Source organism: Schistocerca gregaria, chromosome 2 (assembly GCF_023897955.1).
Source record: "Schistocerca gregaria isolate iqSchGreg1 chromosome 2, iqSchGreg1.2, whole genome shotgun sequence".
Taxonomy (NCBI): domain Eukaryota; kingdom Metazoa; phylum Arthropoda; class Insecta; order Orthoptera; family Acrididae; genus Schistocerca; species Schistocerca gregaria.
The window spans coordinates 684,722,133-684,744,823 of NC_064921.1; the positions used below are offsets into that span (position 1 = coordinate 684,722,133).

Consider the following 22,691-nt stretch of genomic DNA (forward strand, 5'->3'; position numbering starts at 1 on the left):
TTTATTATTACATTTAGTGGCTTAACATGAAGCTCACAAGTATTTAATTGTTACAGCATGGAAGCGCTGTAACAAATATGAGTGAAAGGCCACATGCAGGATCATGGTTTGGTGGTCTTGGTACTCAATTTTTGTTTGAGCTAGGAACATTGTAAAATTTTTTGGTTTGGCCTGGACGAACGGCAGTTTGTATACCGATTCGAGCATCCGTTTTACTCTAGCTATATTATAGTATGCAAAGTTTGAATTATGAACCAGAGCTGGAACCCAGGCAAATTATGTGAATCGATTGGCCACGCAGTATGGATGCGCTGTTAGAGGCGCCACTTCACGGTTGCGCGGCCCCTCCTGCTGGAGGTTCGAGTCACTCGGTCATGGGTGTGTGTGCTGTTTTTAGCGTAAGTTAGTCTAAGTAGTGTGTACGTCTATGGACTGATGGTGTCAGCAGTATGGTCCCTTTGGAATTCACACATATTTGAACATTATGTGAATCAATCAATTCCTTTTGCAAAAGATTTTAATTGGGCTGAAATTGATGCTCAGCTAATGCCACCATTTATAGTGCAAAAAAAACCTGAACAACTCAGGACTGCAGCAAGACTGATAGTTGATATTTGTTCTACTGGTGATTGGAACTTTGTCGAAGACAAGTTCTCAGCGTTTGAAAAATCTTGCTTTGTTTGGATTTCACTTGCAAATAACGCTTTTTCTGGAACGTTTCTGAAGTACACCACTTCTGTACTTTAAACCTGTGTAAATCAGATAAATGGGTGAACTCAAAACTATTTTTTTTTATCCAGTAATATTTATCCATTTTCGAGCTACAGTGATATCAACTCAAGCTAAATGTAGCACATAAAATTCGCTCTTACATCACTGAATATGCAGAAATAGTTTAAAGTGAATCAAATACAAAAAAAATGTATTCTTAATAAGATTGAAAACTCACTTTTATGAATCTAGCTTCATTAGGATTTTAGGTGCAAGAAACACATTTTTGTGAGCTTTTTCGCATGTGTCACTTCTGTGTTTTGAACTTGTGCGACCTGGTTCCAAATTTTGTAAGAATGTTAACAAATACATGTAATTAATGGTCATCCTGTTGTTTTGCGGAAACTTTCTCTGTTACAATGATATTGTGGTCTAAAGTTGCACATAAAATGTACATAAAGTAACACAGACGGTAATTTAAATATATTCTTACAGTAATTATAAGAAACAATTGCAGAAAATCTTCCCTTGGTCAGGTTTTAAGGGCAAGATTTTAATTGAGCTGAAATTGATGCTCAGCTAATGGCACCATTTATAGCACACAAAAAAACCCTTAAACGACTCAGGAGTGAAACTGAAACTGTTTTGTAGAAGTGCATCACACTTTGAGTGCTGCATTTGGTTATAATTAAAAAACTCATTATTATAGATGATTATCATTTCGATGTTTATATGTTAAATATTTTATTCACTAGTGGGCTAAACTCATCGAAAAATCATTGTACATGCGAAACAATGCATATACAAAACCAGAATTATGCCCAGTCCTGTACAAAATGATATACGGTTCGATCGAACATTTAAAACTTTATCAGTGACCAAGTAAAACATTAAACTAACCTGGAAATAGCTATGAAAGTAACTTCCAGAAAAAATTTCACGTAATTTCCAACCAACATAATTTTTTTCTGCATTTCGTTCAAAAACTATTATGCTATCCTGTAGAAAATTTATTTTGGACCAAAAAAGCTCAAAGTTCAGTAGTTTTCTGCAGGATTCAAAAGCTGACAGTAATTTGTTGTGCATATATTGTATCACAATTCTTCTGCCTATTTTAGTTAATCATGGTCATACTTAATTTGGACTGATGTTGGAACATCAAAATTATTCATGCAAGTTTTTCTACTGGTGGTTTCTCAATTTTTAATTTGCATTATTGCATACTTTAAACAATGACAAGAATTTTAAGATAAAAAAATTAAAATTCCTGCTGACAAGTGATGTTGACATGGCGGTGAGGCTTGTGTGCTCTAAGGACACAATTGGCTGCACTGAAAAGGTTCAACCATGCCAGGCAGATAACTGCAAATGAGCCAGGTTAATGATACCAACTCAAGCATCACAGTTTGAAAGACAAAAAAAAGATCTCAACCAGTTCATTGATCTCCCAAGTCAACACAAACCTACATCAGTTGCTGACCTATGGTGATCTAATGTCAAAATTATAGTAGAGTAAAAGTTGGGAACCAAAACGAAAAATACTTCCATCATAGCACAAAAAAGGCGAATATGTCTTGGTTAGAGTTAGGGATGTAAAAGAAGGGAACTAACTTTTGCACGTACCTGGCAATTTCTGTAATATTTAAATCAGGTCCTCTTGGCATATTTGAGCTTTTTTATGAGTTAACCCTACTACCCCAGTGCAGTGAGCTCTTTTACTGCTAGGTGTTGGCACACCTGTATCTCGCACTTTATAGGCTGAAGTCCCTGATATTGTGGCCAAAATCCAAAAGATTCGCCAGCCATAGTAAACAATTCATAATATATGACTGAAGAGCATACAGGCAATAGCTAAAAATATTGTTCTGGTGATACTATTTCTGGGTGTGGATTTGTTCCTTTTTAGACACATACACACATACACACACACACACACACACACACACACACACACACACACACACACACCACACACACACACACACACACACTAAAACAATTTTTGAATGTGGGTTGATTTTTTTCCCCAAGAGGACCATTTCTCCCCAAACCCATCCCTGTTACATATGAGGGCTGTAAGAAATAACAGACACAAATTTATTGGCTTCTAAAGTGTGGAATGCATCTGGAATAGGAAGTATCTAAGAGTGTGGTGCATGTATAACAGTAAATATGCCAGAGTGACGACGCAAGCTTCCTAAACTTTAATGACATATTTGGTCATATTGCACAACATGAAAAATGTTGTGTTGGATGTCATGATGGCATGTGTCATATTATATGACATTACATCATGCATCACATTACTTTACATGACGTAATGTAACATGGATATTAACACCAACAAGTAAAAAGATGTGAATATGTCAAGATGTTTCGATTTAAATAGCTTTGAAGCTACCTGATAAGACGAAAAACTATTTCCCTCCTTTCACAGTCCTAACTCTGCCTAGGACAAACTCGCCTTTTTTGTGCTATGACAAGAGCATTTTTAATTCTGGTATGCTTTATGTTATTCCATTTTAGCGGTTTGGTAGTTACATTTGTCCTGTCCTGTTGTACCCCTATTACAGTATTCAAACCCACTACACTTACACATAATTTGTTTACTTCCTTTCCCTAGACCTAATTTATATAATGGAGTACATCAGTCTTTCTGGGAAAACACCCAGTGACTGAGAGCATTACATGGTAGTGCCTTATTGGAGACATTATCTACACTATATGAACATCTACCTTTTAGAGTCATCACAAACCTTATTTCAGACTATATTTTACTGGCGACTTTGTCCACATGGATCTAAAACCTGCATGAATTTTGAAAAATCGTGAAAGTCTCTTGGGATCAAGCTGATGCAATTCTAGAAAGCTGCAATGCTAAATGCTCTTCATACTCTGGTTCACTTTCTGTTAATCTTCTCAACCTTGTTTGCTTGGCGTGAGCAGAAACAGAATAAAGATTAGACCGTTTTCACGAAGGCATAATTACTACTTGACAAACTTACCAACAATAGTAGTTACACTAATTGGAAAATGAATTCAAGAATGAAAGAAGTCCAATGAGCGAAGACACTAATATGAAATCACAACAAGTATATCACTTGGTTTATATGAATTAGACGCAATGAAAACTTCTGAAGAAATGTATGAAAGTGATTTTTGTGTCAACTCAGCAAACTTGTCAACAAGATAGTGTTTTCACTTATTTTTAAGAAGTAATTATTAAAAATATTTACTACACTCGAACTGTCTTTTACAATGCTCCCATTGTCTATAATAAGAACATGGCTTCTTTCCTGTCTCTCCTTTAACAATAATTGATATTGATTTGATTTTATGGTCTGATTGTCAGTTTCAGATGAGATATGCATACTGCTGGATTTTTATACAATGTTTCCTAATACATTACAGTAATGTTTATAATAAGAAAGTTTTTTCTGTGGTGAAGAAAAACTCGTACTGGTGGTGACCTGAGTTTTTTTTAATGACTCGCCATTATTGCATTTAATCATCTTTTTAGGAAAACTCTGCTTATCTTCGTTTTAATACTCCTGTGCACGTATCATTGTAGATCTATTTATCATGATAATTTTTCCTACCAACACTGCACTGTCGCATGGCTGCTGCCAGCCTAGCTGGTATTGTCCACACAACCTCCCTTCTCTCCGAAACCAACTGAGGTGCGTTCTCTTCTCTGAACTTAAGCTCATTCACCATTGCACATTCGTCATGCTTGTCCCTTGCGGTAGCTGACCCAGTGTCAGGCGCTGTATCAACCACAGGTATCCTCACACATGCTACATCTGAACACACCGTGCTCCATGCTGAAGATTCTAATTACCAATACAGACATAGACATCGATGTAGTACTTTTGTCAGGGATCTGGCGAAAACGAATTATTTCCGCCAGTTACGTAATTCTAGACACCTGTGTCTTTCTAACAACTAAGACACGAGTGATGTAACAGGCAACGGGTAGAGTAAGATGTACATGTGCTTTTATTTATCTCCTACTGTGTTACACATGTCCAATAATAATGGAGATAAAGAACTGGAAAATATATGTTCACAGAGGTCAAATCCCTTAAGAGGAAGTGCGCAATATGTATCATCTACAAACCTACTAAAGTAGGTGAGTTGGCCTTTTTCGAAACCGCCCTGTCAACTGTCAAATCTAAACACATGCATATAATTATAGCTGATAACACTAACATAAATTTTTTACACATCAGTCTCTCCAGTGTGCAAAGAATGTAATTCATTCCTCTCAAAGATTTGCAGGTGGCAAGTGTGCCCATGACATAATTTTCATGACAGACTCACTAGAATATGCTGAAAAGAAACCACAACTGACTACACACCAAGACTTCAAATGCATTAAGTTATCTGACCTTGCAGCTAAGGTATGAGAAATAGTTTGACAGACAGACTCCATTCTTATTTTGGACGTAAATGAACAACTTCATGGGTTTACTAAAAAACTTGCTCAACTATATGACAAATGTTGTTGTTGTCGCGGTCTTCAGTCCTGAGACTGGTTTGATGCAGCTCTCCATGCTACTCTATCCTGTGCAAGCTTCTTCATCTCCCAGTACCTACTGCAACCTACATCCTTCTGAATCTGCTTAGTGTAGTCATCTCTTGGTCTCCCTCTACGATTTTTACCCTCCACACTGCCCTCCAATACTAAATTGGTGATCCCTTGATGCCTCAGAACATGTCCTACCAACCGATCCCTTCTTCTGGTCAAATTGTGCCACAAACTTCTCTTCTCCCCAATCCGATTCAATACTTCCTCATTAGTTATTTGATTTACCCATCTAATCTTCAGCATTCTTCTGTAGCACCACATTTCGAAAGCTTCTATTCTCTTCTTGTCCAAACTATTTATCGTCCATGATTCACTTCCATACATGGCTACACTCCATACAAATACTTTCAGAAACATCTTCCTGACACTTAAATCTATACTCGATGTCAACAAATTGCTCTTCTTCAGAAACTCTTTCCTTGCCTTTGCCAACCTACATTTTATATCCTCTCTACTTCGACCATCATCAGTTATTTTGCCGCCCAAATAGCAAAACTCCTTTACTACTTTGTCTCACTTCCTAATCTAATTCCCTCAGCAACACCCGACTTAATTCGACTACATTCCATTATCCTCGTTTTGCTTTTGTTGATGGTCATCTTATATCCTCCTTTCAAGACACTGTCCATTCCGGTCAACTGCTCTTCCAAGTTCTTTGCAGTCTTTGACAGAATTACAATGTCATCGGCAAACCTCAAAGTTTTCTTTTTTCTTCTCCATGGATTTTAATACTTACTCCGAATTTTTCTTTTGTTTCCTTCACTATATGCCAAATATGCTCCCATAAATCAGAAAAAGTAAGAAGGAAACCCGCACATTGGATAACTGATAAGCTACAAAGCCGATGTATCTCACAGACACTGCAAACTGGGCATATAAACTGCGCCCTACGTCTGATAATCGTATTGCTCAAAAATAGAAGCAGAACAAAGTCAGCCAAACCATGAGAAATGCTAAACTCAGCTACAGCCATACATTAATCGCCAACAGAGACAGACTAACTATCCTATCGAAATACCTGCATGCCCTTGATATAGGAAAAATAAAAGCTGTAGTAGATCCCATTGTTCCATCTGAGGAATGAACTGGTACTTCACAATCGCTAAACAACAATTGAACTGCAAACGATGCACAAACTTACTGATTACTTCATGGGGATAAACGATGGTAGCCTCGAAAAATTCTGCAGAAACCTGTTGTTGTTGTGGTCTTCAGTCCTGAGACTGGTTTGATGCAGCTCTCCATGCTACTCTATCCTGTGCAAGCTTCTTCATCTCCCAGTACCTACTGCAACCTACATCCTTCTGAATCTGTTTAGTATATACATCTCTTGGTCTCCCTCTACGATTTTTACCCTCCAAACTGCCCTCCAATACTAAACTGGTGATCCCTTGATACCTCAGAACATGTCCTACCAACCGATCCCTTCTTCTTGTCAAGTTGTGCCACAAACTTCTCTTCTCCCCAATCCTATTCAGTACTTCCTCATTAGTTATGTGATCTACCCATCTAATCTTCAGCATTCTTCTGTAGCACCACATTTCGAAAGCTTCTATTCTCTTCTTGTCCAAACTAGTTATCGTCCATGTTTCACTTCCATACATGGCTACACTCCATACAAATACTCTGAGAAACGGCTTTCTGACACTTAAATCTATACTCGATGTTAACAAATTTCTCTTCTTCAGAAACTCTTTCCTTGCCATTGCCAGTCTACATTTTATATCTTCTCTACTTCGACCATCATCAGTTATTTTGCTCCCCAAATAGCAAAACTCCTTTACTACTTTAAGTGTCTCATTTCCTAACCTAATTCCCTCAGCATCACCAGACTTAATTCGACTACATTCCATTATCCTCATTTTGCTTTTGTTGATGTCCATCTTATATCCTACTTTCAAGACACTGTCCATTTCGTTCAGCTGCTCTTCCAAGTCCTTTGCTGTCTCTGACAGAATTACGATGTCATCGGCGAACCTCAAAGTTTTTATTTCTTCTCCATGGATTTTAATACCTACCCCGAATTTTTCTTTTCTTTCCTTTACTGCTTGCTCAATATACAGATTGAATAACATCAGGGAGAGGCTACAACCCTGTCTCACTCCCTTCCCAACCACTGCTTCCCTTTGATGTCCCTCGACTCTTATAACTGCCATCTGGTTTCTGTACAAATTGTAAATAGCCTTTCGCTCCCCGTGTTTTACCCCTGCCACCTTAAGAATTTGAAAGTATTCCAGTCAACATTGTCAAAAGCTTTCTCTAAGTCTACGAATGCTAGAAACGTAGGTTTGCCTATCCTTAATCTTTCTTCTAAGGTAAGTCGTAAGGTCAGTATTGCCTCACGTGTTCCTACAATTCTACGGAATCCAAACTGATCTTCCCCGAGGTCGGCTTCTACTAGTTTTTCCATTCGTCTGTAAATAATTCGTGTTAGTATTTTGCAGCTGTGGCTTATTAAACTGATTGTTCGGTAATTTTCACATATGTCAACATCTGATTTCTTTGGGATTGGAATTATTATATTCTTCTTGAAGTCTGCGGGTATTTTGCCTGTTTCATACATCTTGTTCACCAGATGGTAGAGTTTTGTCAGGACTGGCTCTCCCAAGGCCGTCAGTAGTTCCAATGGAATGTTGTCTACTCCGGGGGCCTTGTTTCGACTCAGGTCTTTCAGTGCTCTGTCAAACTCTTCATGCAGTATCGTATCTCCCATTTCATCTTCATCCACATCCTCTTCCATTTCCCTAATATTGTCCTCAAGTACATCGCCCTTGTATAGACCCTCTATATACTCCTTCCACCTTTCTGCTTTCCCTTCTTTGCTTAGAACTGAGCTCTTGATGTTCATACAAGTGGTTCTCTTATCTCCAAAGGTCTCTTTAATTTTCCTGTAGGCGGTATCTATCTTACCCCTTGTGAGATAAGCCTCTATATCCTTACATTTGTCCTCTAGCCGTCCCTGCTTAGCCATTTTGCACTTCCTGTCGATGTCATTTTTGAGACGTTTGTATTCCTTTTTGCCTGCTCCATTTACTGCATTTTTATATTTTCTCCTTTCATCAATTATGCAATCATATTTATTTAAAATTTTTAGTAGTTTTTTCATTAATCTACCTGACTGTTTTGCTAAAGTGGTTCCAAAATGCACATGAAGCTAAGTTGTATAGTGTGTCTAACTGTTCATCATGATCTGAAAATCGATCTACCACCAAATAGGCATATGTCTCTTTAACTTCTTCTTGTTGAATTAGTAAACTATCTATAAGATTACTAGTATCTTGTGAAGCTCAGGTAGGAAAATTTATTACTGATACCAAATTATAAGTGGTTAATAGTATCCCTGTATCACTTTTCCTGTCAGATTCCTTCAAGAAATTTACATAAAAATTGCCATAATGTAATAATCCCTCCCTTCTGTCTGACAGAGAGCAGTATGATTCACCAAATTCTTTCATGAGAACTTCTTAGTAGAGAGCTATATACCATAACAATTACAAATATTCAGTATCCCAGTAGTAACTCATAACCACATGGATCTATGTCTGATCTATAAGGAATCTACTTATTTTTACATTTTTGTGTGTATATCCCTTTGTTATGAATATGACTCCTCCTTTTTTAGCTAACTTATTGCCACTTACATGAAGATCATCTATCCCTGTGGTTATATGGTGTTCAGAAAGACAAGTGATGTAAATTTCTCTCCAACTACTAAGATTTGCAAACAAATTATCAATTCATTTATTTTATTTTTTACTTCACCCACTCAGTAATCTGATGAAACAAGTTCGTTTCGCTATTCTTATAAGAATAACTGGGAGTCTCTCTCAGTTTACTCCCATTCAGTGCTACCTGTCTGACTTCTCATTTGACATAATGCTGGTTTCTGAACTGACCTCACAGGCATTTGTCTACATGTTCATGACTACATGGCCTTTATGTTCTGCTAGTAGATTTGTCCCTACCCCTGCTTCAAAGTGCAGGCTCCATCTTCCTATAGCAACTCTTGGAATGGCTTCAATATGAGATTTTCCATCCATCTGAAGGAGCTCTTTCAAACCCAGAGTGCAAATGCCATGTGTGTGGTAATCTGAGAAGTTTCAAAGACGTTTACTGGGAAGATGTGCATCTCATGGATGGCCTGTAAGAAGTCCTGACTTGACACCATGTGATTTCTTTTCATGCAGGTGGGCATAAAGTGAGGTGTACTAGATGAAACCTCGCACATTGGGAGATTTGTAAGCACAGATTTGGGATGTTATCAATAATATCCCACGTGACTTCCTTCAGAGTACTGTGGATTCCATTGCAGGGCATGTAAGATGACTGCTCGAAGTCACAGACGCTTACATGGAATTTTAAACTGTGCACACACATTCTGATATAACAATGTATACAATAAATTAGCGTTGTCAATGTAGAATTTATTCACCTTTTTCTATACCTCGTTACCTTCCACACACTCATTAGACTAGGAAATCACACACTAAAAGCGTAGATGAGTTTTGCTACTAGTGAATTAAATTAACAGACGATGGTCGCAGGAGAGAGGGTATAAAATGCAGACTGGCAATTCCAAGAAAAGCTATTCTGAAGAAGAGAAATTGAATATAAATTTCAGTGTAAGGAAATGTTTACTGAATGCATTTGTCTGGGGTGTAAACTTGTACAGAAGCGAAATACAGATGGTAAGCAGTTCAGACAAGAAATGAATATAAGCCTTTTATATGTGGTGCTAATGAAGAATGCTGAAGATTAGATGAGTATGTCACATAGCTAATGAGGAGGTACTGAATGGAATTGGCAAGAAAAGAAATTCACTGCAAACTTGACTAGAAGAAGAAATCGGTTGATACAACACATTCTGAGTCATGGAGGAATCATCAATTTGTTATTGGAGGGAAGTGTGTGTGGTTGGGGGGGGGGGGGGTAAAAATTGTAGAAGGTGACCCAGAGATGAATACAATAAGCAGGTTCAAATGAATGTAGGTTGCACTAGTTATTCAGAAATGAGGAGGCTTGCACAGTATAGAGTAGCATGCAGACCTGCATCAAACTAGTCTTCAGACTGAAGACGACAACAATAACATAAAATAAAAAGATAAACCATCCATTATGTTATTTGCATTAATTGTTATATGACATGGTTTAGTAAATTTTTAAAATAATAAACCCAACTGTACATAGTTAGCATTCAATAATTTCAATTTAACTATAGTTTCATGCCATTTCTTGCAAGCCGTGTGAAGTTGTGATACATTTGGCAATGGAATATGCAGTGAAATAAAATTTATTTCCCACTGGAATACCAACATGAAATTTAACATGAATTAACAAATAATGGGTGACTGACCTAAACCATTCTTTTTTCTTTCAAGACAAAAAATTCTGATTTTTGAAATTTTAAGACTTTAAAGAAGTTTGCTTTGGAAAAATTTAATGTTTTATGAAAACGTTCCAGTAGCACATATGCTTATAGTCTATATGAAACAAAATAAAATACAGTGAATTTCAGATCTGTAAATCAAATACACTCCTGGAAATTGAAATAAAAACACCGTGAATTCATTGTCCCAGGAAGGGGAAACTTTATTGACACATTCCTGGGGTCAGATACATCACATGATCACACTGACAGAACCACAGCCACATAGACACAGGCAACAGAGCATGCACAATGTCGGCACTAGTACAGTGTATATCCACCTTTCGCAGCAATGCAGGCTGCTATTCTCCCATGGAGACGATCGTAGAGATGCTGGATGTAGTCCTGTGGAACGGCTTGCCATGCCATTTCCACCTGGCGCCTCAGTTGGACCAGCGTTCGTGCTGGACGTGCAGACCGCGTGAGACGACGCTTCATCCAGTCCCAAACATGCTCAATGGGGGACAGATCCGGAGATCTTGCTGGCCAGGGTAGTTGACTTACACCTTCTAGAGCACGTTGGGTGGCACGGGATACATGCGGACGTGCATTGTCCTGTTGGAACAGCAAGTTCCCTTGCCGGTCTAGGAATGGTAGAACGATGGGTTCGATGACGGTTTGGATGTACCGTGCACTATTCAGTGTCCCCTCGACGATCACCAGAGGTGTACGGCAAGTGTAGGAGATCGCTCCCCACACCATGATGCCGGATGTTGGCCCTGTGTGCCTCGGTCGTATGCAGTCCTGATTGTGGCGCTCACCTGCACGGCGCCAAACACGCATACGACCATCATTGGCACCAAGGCAGAAGCGACTCTCATCGCTGAAGACGACACGTCTCCATTCGTCCCTCCATTCACGCCTGTCGCGACACCACTGGAGGCGGGCTGCACGATGTTGGGGCGTGAGCGGAAGACGGCCTAACGGTGTGCGGGACCGTAGCCCAGCTTCATGGAGACGGTTGCGAATGGTCCTCGCCGATACCCCAGGAGCAACAGTGTCTCTAATTTGCTGGGAAGCGGCGGTGCGGTCCCCTACGGCACTGCGTAGGATCCTACGGTCTTGGCGTGCATCCGTGCGTCGCTGCGGTCCGGTCCCAGGTCGACGGGCACGTGCACCTTCCGCCGACCACTGGCGACAACATCGATGTACTGTGGAGACCTCACGCCCCACGTGTTGAGCAATTCGGCGGTACGTCCACCCGGCCTCCCGCATGCCCACTATACGCCCTCGCTCAAAGTCCGTCAACTGCACATACGGTTCACGTCCACGCTGTCGCGGCATGCTACCAGTGTTAAAGACTGCGATGGAGCTCCGTATACCACGGCAAACTGGCTGACACTGGCGGCGGCGGTGCACAAATGCTGCGCAGCTAGCGCCATTCGACGGCCAACACCGCGGTTCCTGGTGTGTCCGCTGTGCCGTGCGTGTGATCATTGCTTGTACAGCCCTCTCGCAGTGTCCGCAGCAAGTATGGTGGGTCTGACACACCGGTGTCAATGTGTTCTTTTTTCCATTTCCAGGAGTGTAGTATTTGAAATCTGGCCATTTTAATGTGTCAAAACATGACAGAAATCACACAGTTTTAGAAACTTTATAAATTAAATCTTGTCAAAGAATCTTTAATTTTTGACTTTACCGTAATTTGTTAGGTAGAATGAAATACCAGAAAATAGCGAAATTGTAACATCAGGGTTAAAATTTTCTATTGGTAGTTTTCATGCAGATCGACCAGCTACAAACTTTACTGAAGTTGCATCCAAGGAAGAATGGCTGTAAATATGAACGATATCCTTTATTTTTATCGCCTTTCTGTTCATTTCAGAGAGAGTACGTGCAGCTGCATGGATGGTTCACCTACGAAGGCTTCGGGAAGCATCGGACTTGAAACTTCGTAATGATTACATCAAGCTGCTTCTGTTTGCTATGCATAGTCGATGTCTCATCGGTCCATTTTCTCAGCCACCTCAGAAGGACAAAGGCTTAGAGCATTTTCCCCTAAATTTCACAGTAAGTTTACCATACTTTGTTGTCTGATTTTATGTGTAACAGTGAACTCTTGTAAGGAAATTAATCGATGTCGCAGTTTCCAGACATGATGAGACGTCTGATAGAAGAGAGTAATGCTCAGTCAATGAGAAACTGCCAATTTCAACATGAAGATCAGTCGTCTTTGGCTTCAGGAAATTGCAGACTAGAAGTTAAGGTTTGGAAATCATTTGTGTTTAGTATCTCAGTTTACAAATGCACTGAAAAATTATAAATGATTCTTTTCGCAGGTACAAGAAAACTCAGAAGGCAATATGTCACTACCTAAAATGTCACTGACACAAACTCAGTCTTGTAGGCGTACTTTTGGGGATAAAATTACACCTGCAGATCAGAACGAGAGCTTTGTTGCTGAGCCTACTGCCAGTTGGGTATCAGGATTAACTTCAGCCAGTAGTAAACTTTCTCCAGATCTTAAAGTGGAGAACGTAATTAAACTACAGAATGAAAACAGAAAGGAATGTCAATCCATTATTGGAGATGCAGCTATAAAAAAAGAAGAGGGCATGAAATCGACAGTGGATTCATACCATGAACTACAACATATGCACGAGACTGGTGTGTCACTTTGCCATTCTTGTCGGCGAATTAGCTTAAATAGTACTTCATCAACATACGGAGGAAAAGTAGATCATAGACAGGAGATATGCAGCAGTGAATTGCATGTGAAGGACCAAACACCAAGAAATTCAAATATAGAAGATGAGATAAATGTAGCACATTGCACTAATGAAAATAATAGAAACAATGAAACACATATTCCGTTTAAGTACTCAGATAATTCTCATTACCAGCACAGTCACCATCATCATCACCACAGACCACCAGTTTGTTGTAGTAATGACCAGAATAAATCAGCTCTAGATATGGAAATTACAGGAAGAAAATATATTGGTGGAATGTTTCTTCAGATGCCAACGAATGGAGGAATGACGACATATGCTAAACAAGATTCTTCTGTTAATTGTGGACACTCTTGTTTCAGCACTGACTTCAGTGAGGCTAGAAGAAAGCAACAGAGTAGCCATTGCCAGTTAAAAGAAAATGGTCACAATAATTTGAGAACTAATCCATTAATGCTGAATTTTCAAACAGATTATGACAGAACCAGAACCCATGTTTCTGATCGTCAGGTGAGAGAAAACTGCATGTGTTTTCATTCCATGAGCCCCAAAACAGGAAATATGCATCGTCCACTGGTGTTTAACAGGAAATCTAATGCGGAATACAGATCAGGTGCTGAAACAGAGGAACAAAACATTCCTTCAGATGAAGTTATGAAAAAGGATAATGTGAAACGAAGTTACATTGCCAGTGTGTCTGGCAATGGCAATGATGATAACACTACTGAGAATTCAGTACAGCACAAATCAGTCACATATGATTCTGGTAGTGTTCATACACGCAGAATAAAAGATTGCAGCTACATGGAAGATCCAAAAAGAACGACTGAAGAACAGTTATTTGTTGCATCAGAATTAGAATTACCATTTCATGTAACAGATGAACTTGGCACCAATGAAACTAGTATAAGACAAGGAAAATCAGCTCAAGAAATGCATCTACAAGGGCCATCGAAACAAATCTACCATTCACATACTGAGACACAGGAGAACACGAGCAGCGGCCGAAGGTATCTATTGTAAAATAACTTATACTGACTAGCTAATTTATTTATTTATTTTTTGGCAGATTTATCATTTAAAATTAGGAACAACTGCAAACATGTGCAGGAGGGTAAATGTGTAACCTTTGTCACGAAAAACACAGACTTCAGACGAATATACTCATGAGCAGTTGATTCAGACTTTCTTGGCAGCTGAGCAACTAAAAAGCTCGACCATGTGTCACGTGTAGATGGGTACCACTGAAGGCTCTGGATTGTTTCCGATACTCTTTAACATTTATGTTCATGATATGCCAGTCACCTCACATTGAGACCTCCCACAACACACCAATGATACAGCGTTCTATATGACCGGCTGTGACACCAGCCAGCTCATTGCTCATCTCCAGAGGCAGGTGGACGCAATGGTCACTTGGTGTTTTTAAAACAAGATTGTCCCAATGCCGCCAACTCCAGCGGTCTATTTCAGCAAATGGAGCCCTATCCTCCAACACAACATCACTATTGCAGGCGTTCAGGTCCCATGGTCTTCGGATATCAAATATCTATGAGTCCAGATAGGTAATATACTGCTTTTCCACTGGCGCACAAAATATGTCACCCAAATGGGGTTGAAGCTGATAAAAGTATTGTACCCACTCTTCACCAGCAGGAACCTGAGCTTAGACACCAATTTTGTGTGTATTGAACGATTGTCCACCCTTCCCAGACCTATGGTTCGACTGTGTGTGCATGATAGTGCCTCCCAGATGCAGACGCTCCAGCGCCTGCAGAATAAGGTGCTTCAGTGGAGCCTGCATACTCCTCCACTCACGAGGAATCTAAAGACGTCCATTCGAGAGAAGGAGAGAACTCAATGACAAAGTGAATGCCCTGTGTGACATCGTCAGTGGCTTACAACACATTGGCACCACAACTCCCTAGCTCTGGCACCGCCACCCTGTTACACTTACTATCCTTGTGAATCAGATTTGGACCACAGCTGACGACAGCCTTGGTACAACCACTAACAATGTGTCAATTTTTGATACGGCCACTCATTACGTGAAATCCTTAGTACAGCTACCACTATAACTACCTACGTAGTTGTGTCATTTTTACTAGCGACCTTGAACTCCCACTGTCAGCGGGTGGTATGGGTCTTCACGTCGTAACGTCACACCTTCAATGTGCAATTCATGACGTCATTGCAATCATGTCATTGTAAGACATGAAGATTTTATTCCTACACCAAGACAATTAGATTGCTCTCAATAAGTGATGCTGTACCGCAATTGCACAAAAAAAAGTCATGACAGTCAGTTTTAGTCTCTAACGAAGATGATGTAGGATATCACCGAAAGCTTTGAATTTTATCCAAATTTTATGTGGCAATGAACCGAGAAATTTTTATGTTAGTATAAAGTTATTTGTGTACTGTTCTCGGAAATACTGCATCAGGGAAGTGTTGTATGACCGTTGCTATTCACAATATATATAAATGGCCTTGTGGATAACATTGGAAGTTCACTCAGGCTTTTTGCGAATTATGTATATCGAGAGATTGTAACAATGGAAAACTGTACTGAAATCCAGGAGGATCTGCAACGAATTGACGCATGGTGCAGTGAATGGCAATTGAATCTCAATGTAGACAAGTGTAATGTGTTGCGAATACATGGAAAGAAAGATCCTTTATCATTTAGCTACAATATAGCAGGTCAGCTACTGGAAGCACTTAATTCCATAAATTATCAGGGAGTAGGCATTAGGAGTGATTTAAAATGGAATGACCATATAAAATTAATCGTCGGTAAAGCAGATGTCAGACTGAGATTCATTAGAAGAATCCAAAGGAAATGCAGTCTGAAAACAAAGGAAGTAGGTTACAGTACACTTGTTGAATGCTGCTCACCAGTGTTGGATCCGTACCAGATAGGGTTGGCAGAAGAGATAGAGAAGATCCAACGGAGAGCAGCATGTTTTGTTACAGGATCATGTAGTAATCGCGAAAGCGTTACAGAAATGGTAGATAAACTCCAGTGCAAGACTCTGCAAGAGAGACGCTCAGTAGCTCTGTATGGGCTTTTGTTGAAGTTTCGAGAACATACCTTCACGAGGAGTCAAGCAGTATATTGCTCCCTCCTACGTATATCTCGCGAAGAGACCATGAGGATAAATGCAGAGAGATTAGAGCCCATGCAGAGGCATACCGACAATCTTTGTTTCCACGAACAATACGAGACTGGAATAGAATGGAGAACCGATAGAGGTACTCAAAGTACCCTCCGCCACACACCGTCAGGTAGCTTGCGGAGTATGGATGTAGATGTAGATGTAGGTAGAAGTAATTTTTTACTATTCTGTAAAATATTGCACTACACATAATACAACGAAACTGTGTTTGTTGGTCTCAGTAGTAGATGAGTTACTTGCTGTTTATAAGAGCTGAAAATCGCCCTGTCTGTTGTGAAGTAATTACAAGATGCTGTGAATCGGTGTGTCGTGAGGGCTACCAAGAGTTGTGTACCAGAGCTACTAAAGGTACCGTACCTCAAGTACTATCATCTTACATTACATTACTCGTCCACTTGACTGTGAGTGTCGCGTCAGTGGTAGGTCTAGGGATCCTATAAAGGGGAAAAAGAGTTCAGGGAGAGCTCAGAACGTTGCACCTTTTAAACTAACAAACATATTCGAGGTGCTGTCTTCCACTGAAACCGAAACTGAGCCAGTGAGACTTGCTTCATCTCCTGGGAAACCTGCTGTGTCCTATGTCAAGGGGTACTGAAAGTAAAGGGGTAGGCTCCACTGATGGTTCAAATGACTCTAAGCACTATGGGACTTAACATCTAAGGTCATCAGTCCCCTAGACTTCGAACTACTTAAACGTAACTAACCTAAGGACATCACACACATCCATGCCCGAGGCAGGATTGGAACCTGGGACCGTAGCAGCCTCCTGGTTCCGGACTGAAGCGCTTATAACCGCTCTGCCACAGCGGCCGCCCGCACCATTAATCTTCGACAGCTGAAACATACAGAGATTAATGGTACCCCTTAAGGAAATGGCACCAAGGGATGGGAAGGAACACCAGATGCACTCTGTGTGCAGGGTTGGAGACTTCATTCAGCACACTGAAGAGGCTACTCCGGTAGCCTTTGAGGGAATGAGGTGCAACCAACTGCAGATTGTGGTGCATGTTGGAAAAAATGACGCCTGTCCTCTAGGCTCTGAGATCATACTTGGATAATTCCAGCGACTAACAAAGAAGGTTGACAATACCAGTTTTAACAAAGCTCAATATTTGCTGCATTGCCCTCTGAACCAACTAGTCTTGGAGTTTGGGAGTTCGTAGACTGAGAGTTGTGGGGTCTCCCTAAATGGATCACGTGTGTATTACAAATCAGAGGCTGCTAACCAAATACCTGACTGTGTGTGGGTATCCCAAACACTCGAATGGTAATCAAGAATGGATCGCACTAGTGTTCTACACCTGAGCTCCTTTAAAGATGAATTACACTTTCCCAAAATTCTCCTAATAAATCTAAATAAACCATTTACCTTCCCCGCTACTGGTCCACGTCATATCTGTTGCAATGTTATCCACAGATACTTAACTGATGTGACTGTGTCAAGCAGCACACTACTGCTCAGACTCTGGTGAAGGATGACTAGGTTAGGCCAGGCAGCCAGCTTCCATATTGGTCCTCTGCCTCGAGCGAAGCAAATGCGTTGCCACCTGCCACTCACCCTGTAGTGAATGCAGATCCCCTGCGTATTGTCCACTGGAAGGTGCCTGGGCAGCAGAGTCCATGGGCGAAATAAGTGACACCTGAAGTGTCCCATGCGATGCACCAGATGCTCCGCCACCTCTACATCCCAAGCTAGCGGCCTGAAGAGAGCTGACCATAGCCAAAAGTATCTTCAGCTGTCCGCAAACTGCTGTCAGCTCCTGCCATTTCCGTCCACAGCATGCACACGTCCTATCCATCACAGCACTACTAGGCCACTATTGGAAGCAGACTGGGCTGAAACATACTGTTGCTGGCACTTCAAATCAAATACGTGAATAACTACTGCGCTACAGACTGCCTGAATTTATACTTTAAAGCTACTATATGCGAGACTACACCTCTTGAATAAAAATAACACGCACGGAATCATGTATTAAACTACAAACGGTGTTCCAAAAGTTTTCTACAGTCGTCTCTAATTTTTTTTTATTTTTTTGCAGGAGGAGAATGAAATTTTTTGTGAACATATTTGGAACATTAAGCTATACATTGAGCCTACTCAATGTAGCTTTCATTAGCTGTGACGCATCTAGCCCAACGTTCTTCCCATGATGTAGATGCACTTTGGTAAAATTACAGGGATTGACTTTTACATCATCGCTTGACACTGGAAATATGGTCTTTCTCACTATCACATGTTTTACCGCGCAGGTGGGCCTTCTGACAACTAAAGAGGTAAAAATCAGATGGAGCCAAGTCCTGACTGTAGGAAGGATGAGGAACAATTTTCCAACCCATTTTCCTGATTTCCTCCTACATCACAAGGGCTGTATGGGGTTTGGCATTGTCATTGTGTCGTCTGATGAGCTGACACTGAAGCTGTGGTCTGTGGGTCTTGATGGCACATAGCAGCTTGTCCAGTGACAAACAGTAACGGTCCCGGTTAATTGTGGAGCCAGGTTCCAAAAAGCCAATGAAAATGACACCACACTGATCCCAGAAGAAGGAGGCCATCACCTTTCGGCCTGCTGCTTGTGAGAGGAACCCGGATGACGTCACACCATGGATTGGGTTTTGCCTTCATGTTTGGACAAAAACAACCATGTTTCATCCTGGATAATGACGTCATCAAAACAATGTTTCCACTCTTCAGTAAAGGTCTTCATGAGACGCTCGCACACGTTCTTCGTCATCGTTTTCATTTCTCTTGTCAATAACCGAGGCACCCAATGTGCACAGATTTTTCTGTACCCTAGTGACTCTACCAGCGATACCACACTACCCAATGACAAACGTGTCATTTCAGCAAGCTGTCGTGTCGTCACACATATGTCATTTTGGATGATTTGATCAATGATCTCCTTATTTACATCACTCACTGCCGTCGATGGTCTACAGCATCGTGGATTGTACAGTAGGGAGAAATCACCTTCTTTAAACCTCTGCAACCACCGCTGGATACTGCTGAGATCTACAGTGTCCTCCTCATAGACAGGGAGCAACTTCCTGTGTCTCGAAGTGACAGAGTCATCGCCGGTCTTGAAGAGGAACTCCATCACCGACCGTTGTCGCAACCTGACATCTACTTCACGGTACATTATGGGTCACCTGTAAATAAAAGAAAATACTTTTATATTCCAACTTATAGCTAAATGTTCCAAGTTTGTTCACAAAAAATTTCATTCCCCTCCGTGCAAAAAATAATAAAAAAATTTGTGACGACTGTGCAAATTTTCTTGAACGCCCTTTGTACTAAGAAAACACAGAAAGAGCTGAATGCTAACCTGCTGCTCTGCAGTGTTTAGAAGGCGACATTTGGAACCTGATAGCAGTACTTCTCGATTTTCGAAAAGCATTTGATTCAGCACCACACCTACGCTTATTATCAGAAGTACGATCGCATGGAGTAAAAGGCGAAATTAGTTACAGGACTGACGATTTCTTTGTAGGGAGGACGCAGCATGTTATCTTAGATGGAAGTTCTTCGACGTATGTGGAAGTAACTTGTGTGTAGTGTCCCTTACTGTTCATGTTGTGTATAAGTGGCCTTGTGGAGAATATTGATAGTAAGCTCAGACTTTTCACAGATGATGTAGTTATATGTGATGAAGTACTGTCTGAAAGAAGCTGCTAAGATATTCAATGAGATCTTGATTAGGTTTCAAAGTAGTGCAGAGATTGGCCACTTGGTTTAAATGTTCAGAAATGTAAACTTTTGCACGTCATCAAACGAAAAAACATAATATTCTGTGATTGTAATATCAGTTAGTCACCGATGGAATAGGTAAACTAATACAAATACCTGAGTCTAACAGCAGGGACAAGAAATGAACCTATGACATAGGCTCAGTCGTGGATAAAGCAGGTAGCACACTTCAGTTTATTGATAGAGTATCAGGGAACTGCAGTCAGTCTACAAAGGGGACTGATTACAAATCACTTGTGTCACCCATCCTAGAACACTGTTCAAGTGCTGGGGCCCATCCGAAATTTGACTGACACAGGGTACTGAATGTATACATATACGGGCAGCACAAGTGGTTAGAGATTTGTTTGACCCCAGGGAGACTATCACAGAGATTTTTAAAGAAATTAACATGCTGACTCTAAAAAATAGACGGAAAATATCCAGAGAAAATATATTAAAAAAGCTTCAAAAACCAGCTTTAAATACTAACTCTAGGAGTATAAGATAACTCCCTACATATCGTTCCCATGTGTATCATGAGAACCTCTGTGTCGTAATAATCTAATCTTGTCCTCAAGATGAAAAATCTTTAGTAGTCGTTTGGGTATTGCCTTTTGTTTTATATGTCAACAGTTAAGAATTCGCAAATCTGTTCTGGTACATAACCAAAGAGCAACGCAAATGTAATAAGATTTGTTTTGCTTGTGTCTTCTTTGTTATGAACATGTGTTTCATTGTCATTCTTTTATCATTTTATGTGATTTATTGGACGTTTGAATGGAATTTAGTTTAGTTTTAGTTACTGTATATAAGAGGCAATGAAAATGTTTCCATATGATTAGATTACTGCATCGTATATGCAATGTAGTGTGACTTTGATGTGGGTGTATACCCACCGACAAGTAGGCAAGGGATTAGTGTAGCATTGATGTCTCTCTGACATGCGTACAGTAAATGCAGAAACACGAACTACAGGGACGTTATTACCAAATGCGCCCAAACAGGACCAACGCTGGTAGGCATATATTGAAGAATAAAGAATGTGGAATGGTGCGCCAAGTTCTGTGCTGGTTGCTTTGTGATAACAGACGTCCCCATATCGCAAATGTTGTAACACAGAACTTACGCCATCTCAAGTGGCAGACACTCGAGGACCCACCCTATAGTCCTCATATCTCTCCATGAAATTGTTACACCTTTGGTCCCGTAAAAAAGGCCTGAGGGTTCGATGATTCCTTGTGGCCAAGAATGTGCAGCAAGCAGTTACAGACTTCTTTACACAGCAGGACACAGCGTCTTACTAAATGGGTATCTGCAGCTTGGTGTGTCTGTGGGATGATTGCTCCAGTGCTCTCGACAGTTTTGCCTGATTAGCATGCCGATTCTAGACTGTACAGCCTTTATTGAGAAACTTCTTTGTCCTTATACGTCATGCTATTATACAATATAAAACACTATTTGTTGTTAAATATGCATGTATTAGATACCTTTCTTTGTAAATATCATTCATTTGCACAACATCATATGTTATCTGGTAGCTATGAATAGAATAGAATGAATGATTTGATGCTATAAAACCATTAGTGTTAATAGAATAATTAATTGTAAATTGAACTGAGTATGTATGGATGTTAACAATAAACCATCTGCGTGAGTGTGGGTTATCATGGCACTGCCCTCATACATGTAAACTGTAAGAACAATTAGTGTGAATTTGTAATATTGTAACTGATGGTGCTATCCTTATCAATATATGTTTCCTTGAATGAAGATCCCAGAGCATCGGTACAAATGTGCGGTTGTGAGATGAGGTGTATGCAATTGTGCATGCATAAATTTTATGTTGTTTGCCTTTGCATCAGGTTGAACGCATGATACTCATTTGATGAGAGCATGTGAAACAAAAACAGAAAATGGTATCCATGCACATTTAAAATGTCCTTGATGAATTCATGATACAGACTAATCTTAGCATAATTTCATTGGCATCCATTTCATTTATAACCGGGGGGGGGGGGGGATATTATGAAGCCAATTTCCTCTGAAATTGTCACGCAACATATTGCAGAATATTTTATGCTCATTCCGTTGGTCAATGTAGTCTATCTCTGACGATGAATAATAATGCAAGCTAGATTCAGTACCTCCAGTGACTGTCCCTTTCATTGCTTTGTTCTCACTTCTCTTTTTAGTACAGTGAAGAAACTGCAGAATTGAGAGCCTTCGAGGTGGTTAGCAGAAGATAAGAGGCTTCTTAAAAGTTACAGGCTAGACGATAAACATGTTCAGAGTGCAAGACTGGCTCTGAGCTCTGCTAATTCACATGGCGTTCATTTCACCCACCTCACACGCTATAGATGTTCGATGGGGGATGGCTCTTTCT

The 22,691-nt window shown here is 40.3% G+C and overlaps 1 protein-coding gene across 1 annotated transcript in view; it reads left to right on the forward strand.

Annotated features, from left to right (window-relative positions):
- Positions 1-22,691, forward strand: part of LOC126334762 (uncharacterized) — a 94,560-nt gene that overhangs the window by 53,273 nt on the left and 18,596 nt on the right. The window contains exons 2-4 of the mRNA XM_049997340.1: positions 12,553-12,737; positions 12,814-12,933; positions 13,007-14,409. Of these exons, the coding sequence (XP_049853297.1) occupies positions 12,553-12,737; positions 12,814-12,933; positions 13,007-14,409 (1,708 nt within the window). The remainder of the gene's footprint in view (positions 1-12,552; positions 12,738-12,813; positions 12,934-13,006; positions 14,410-22,691) is intronic.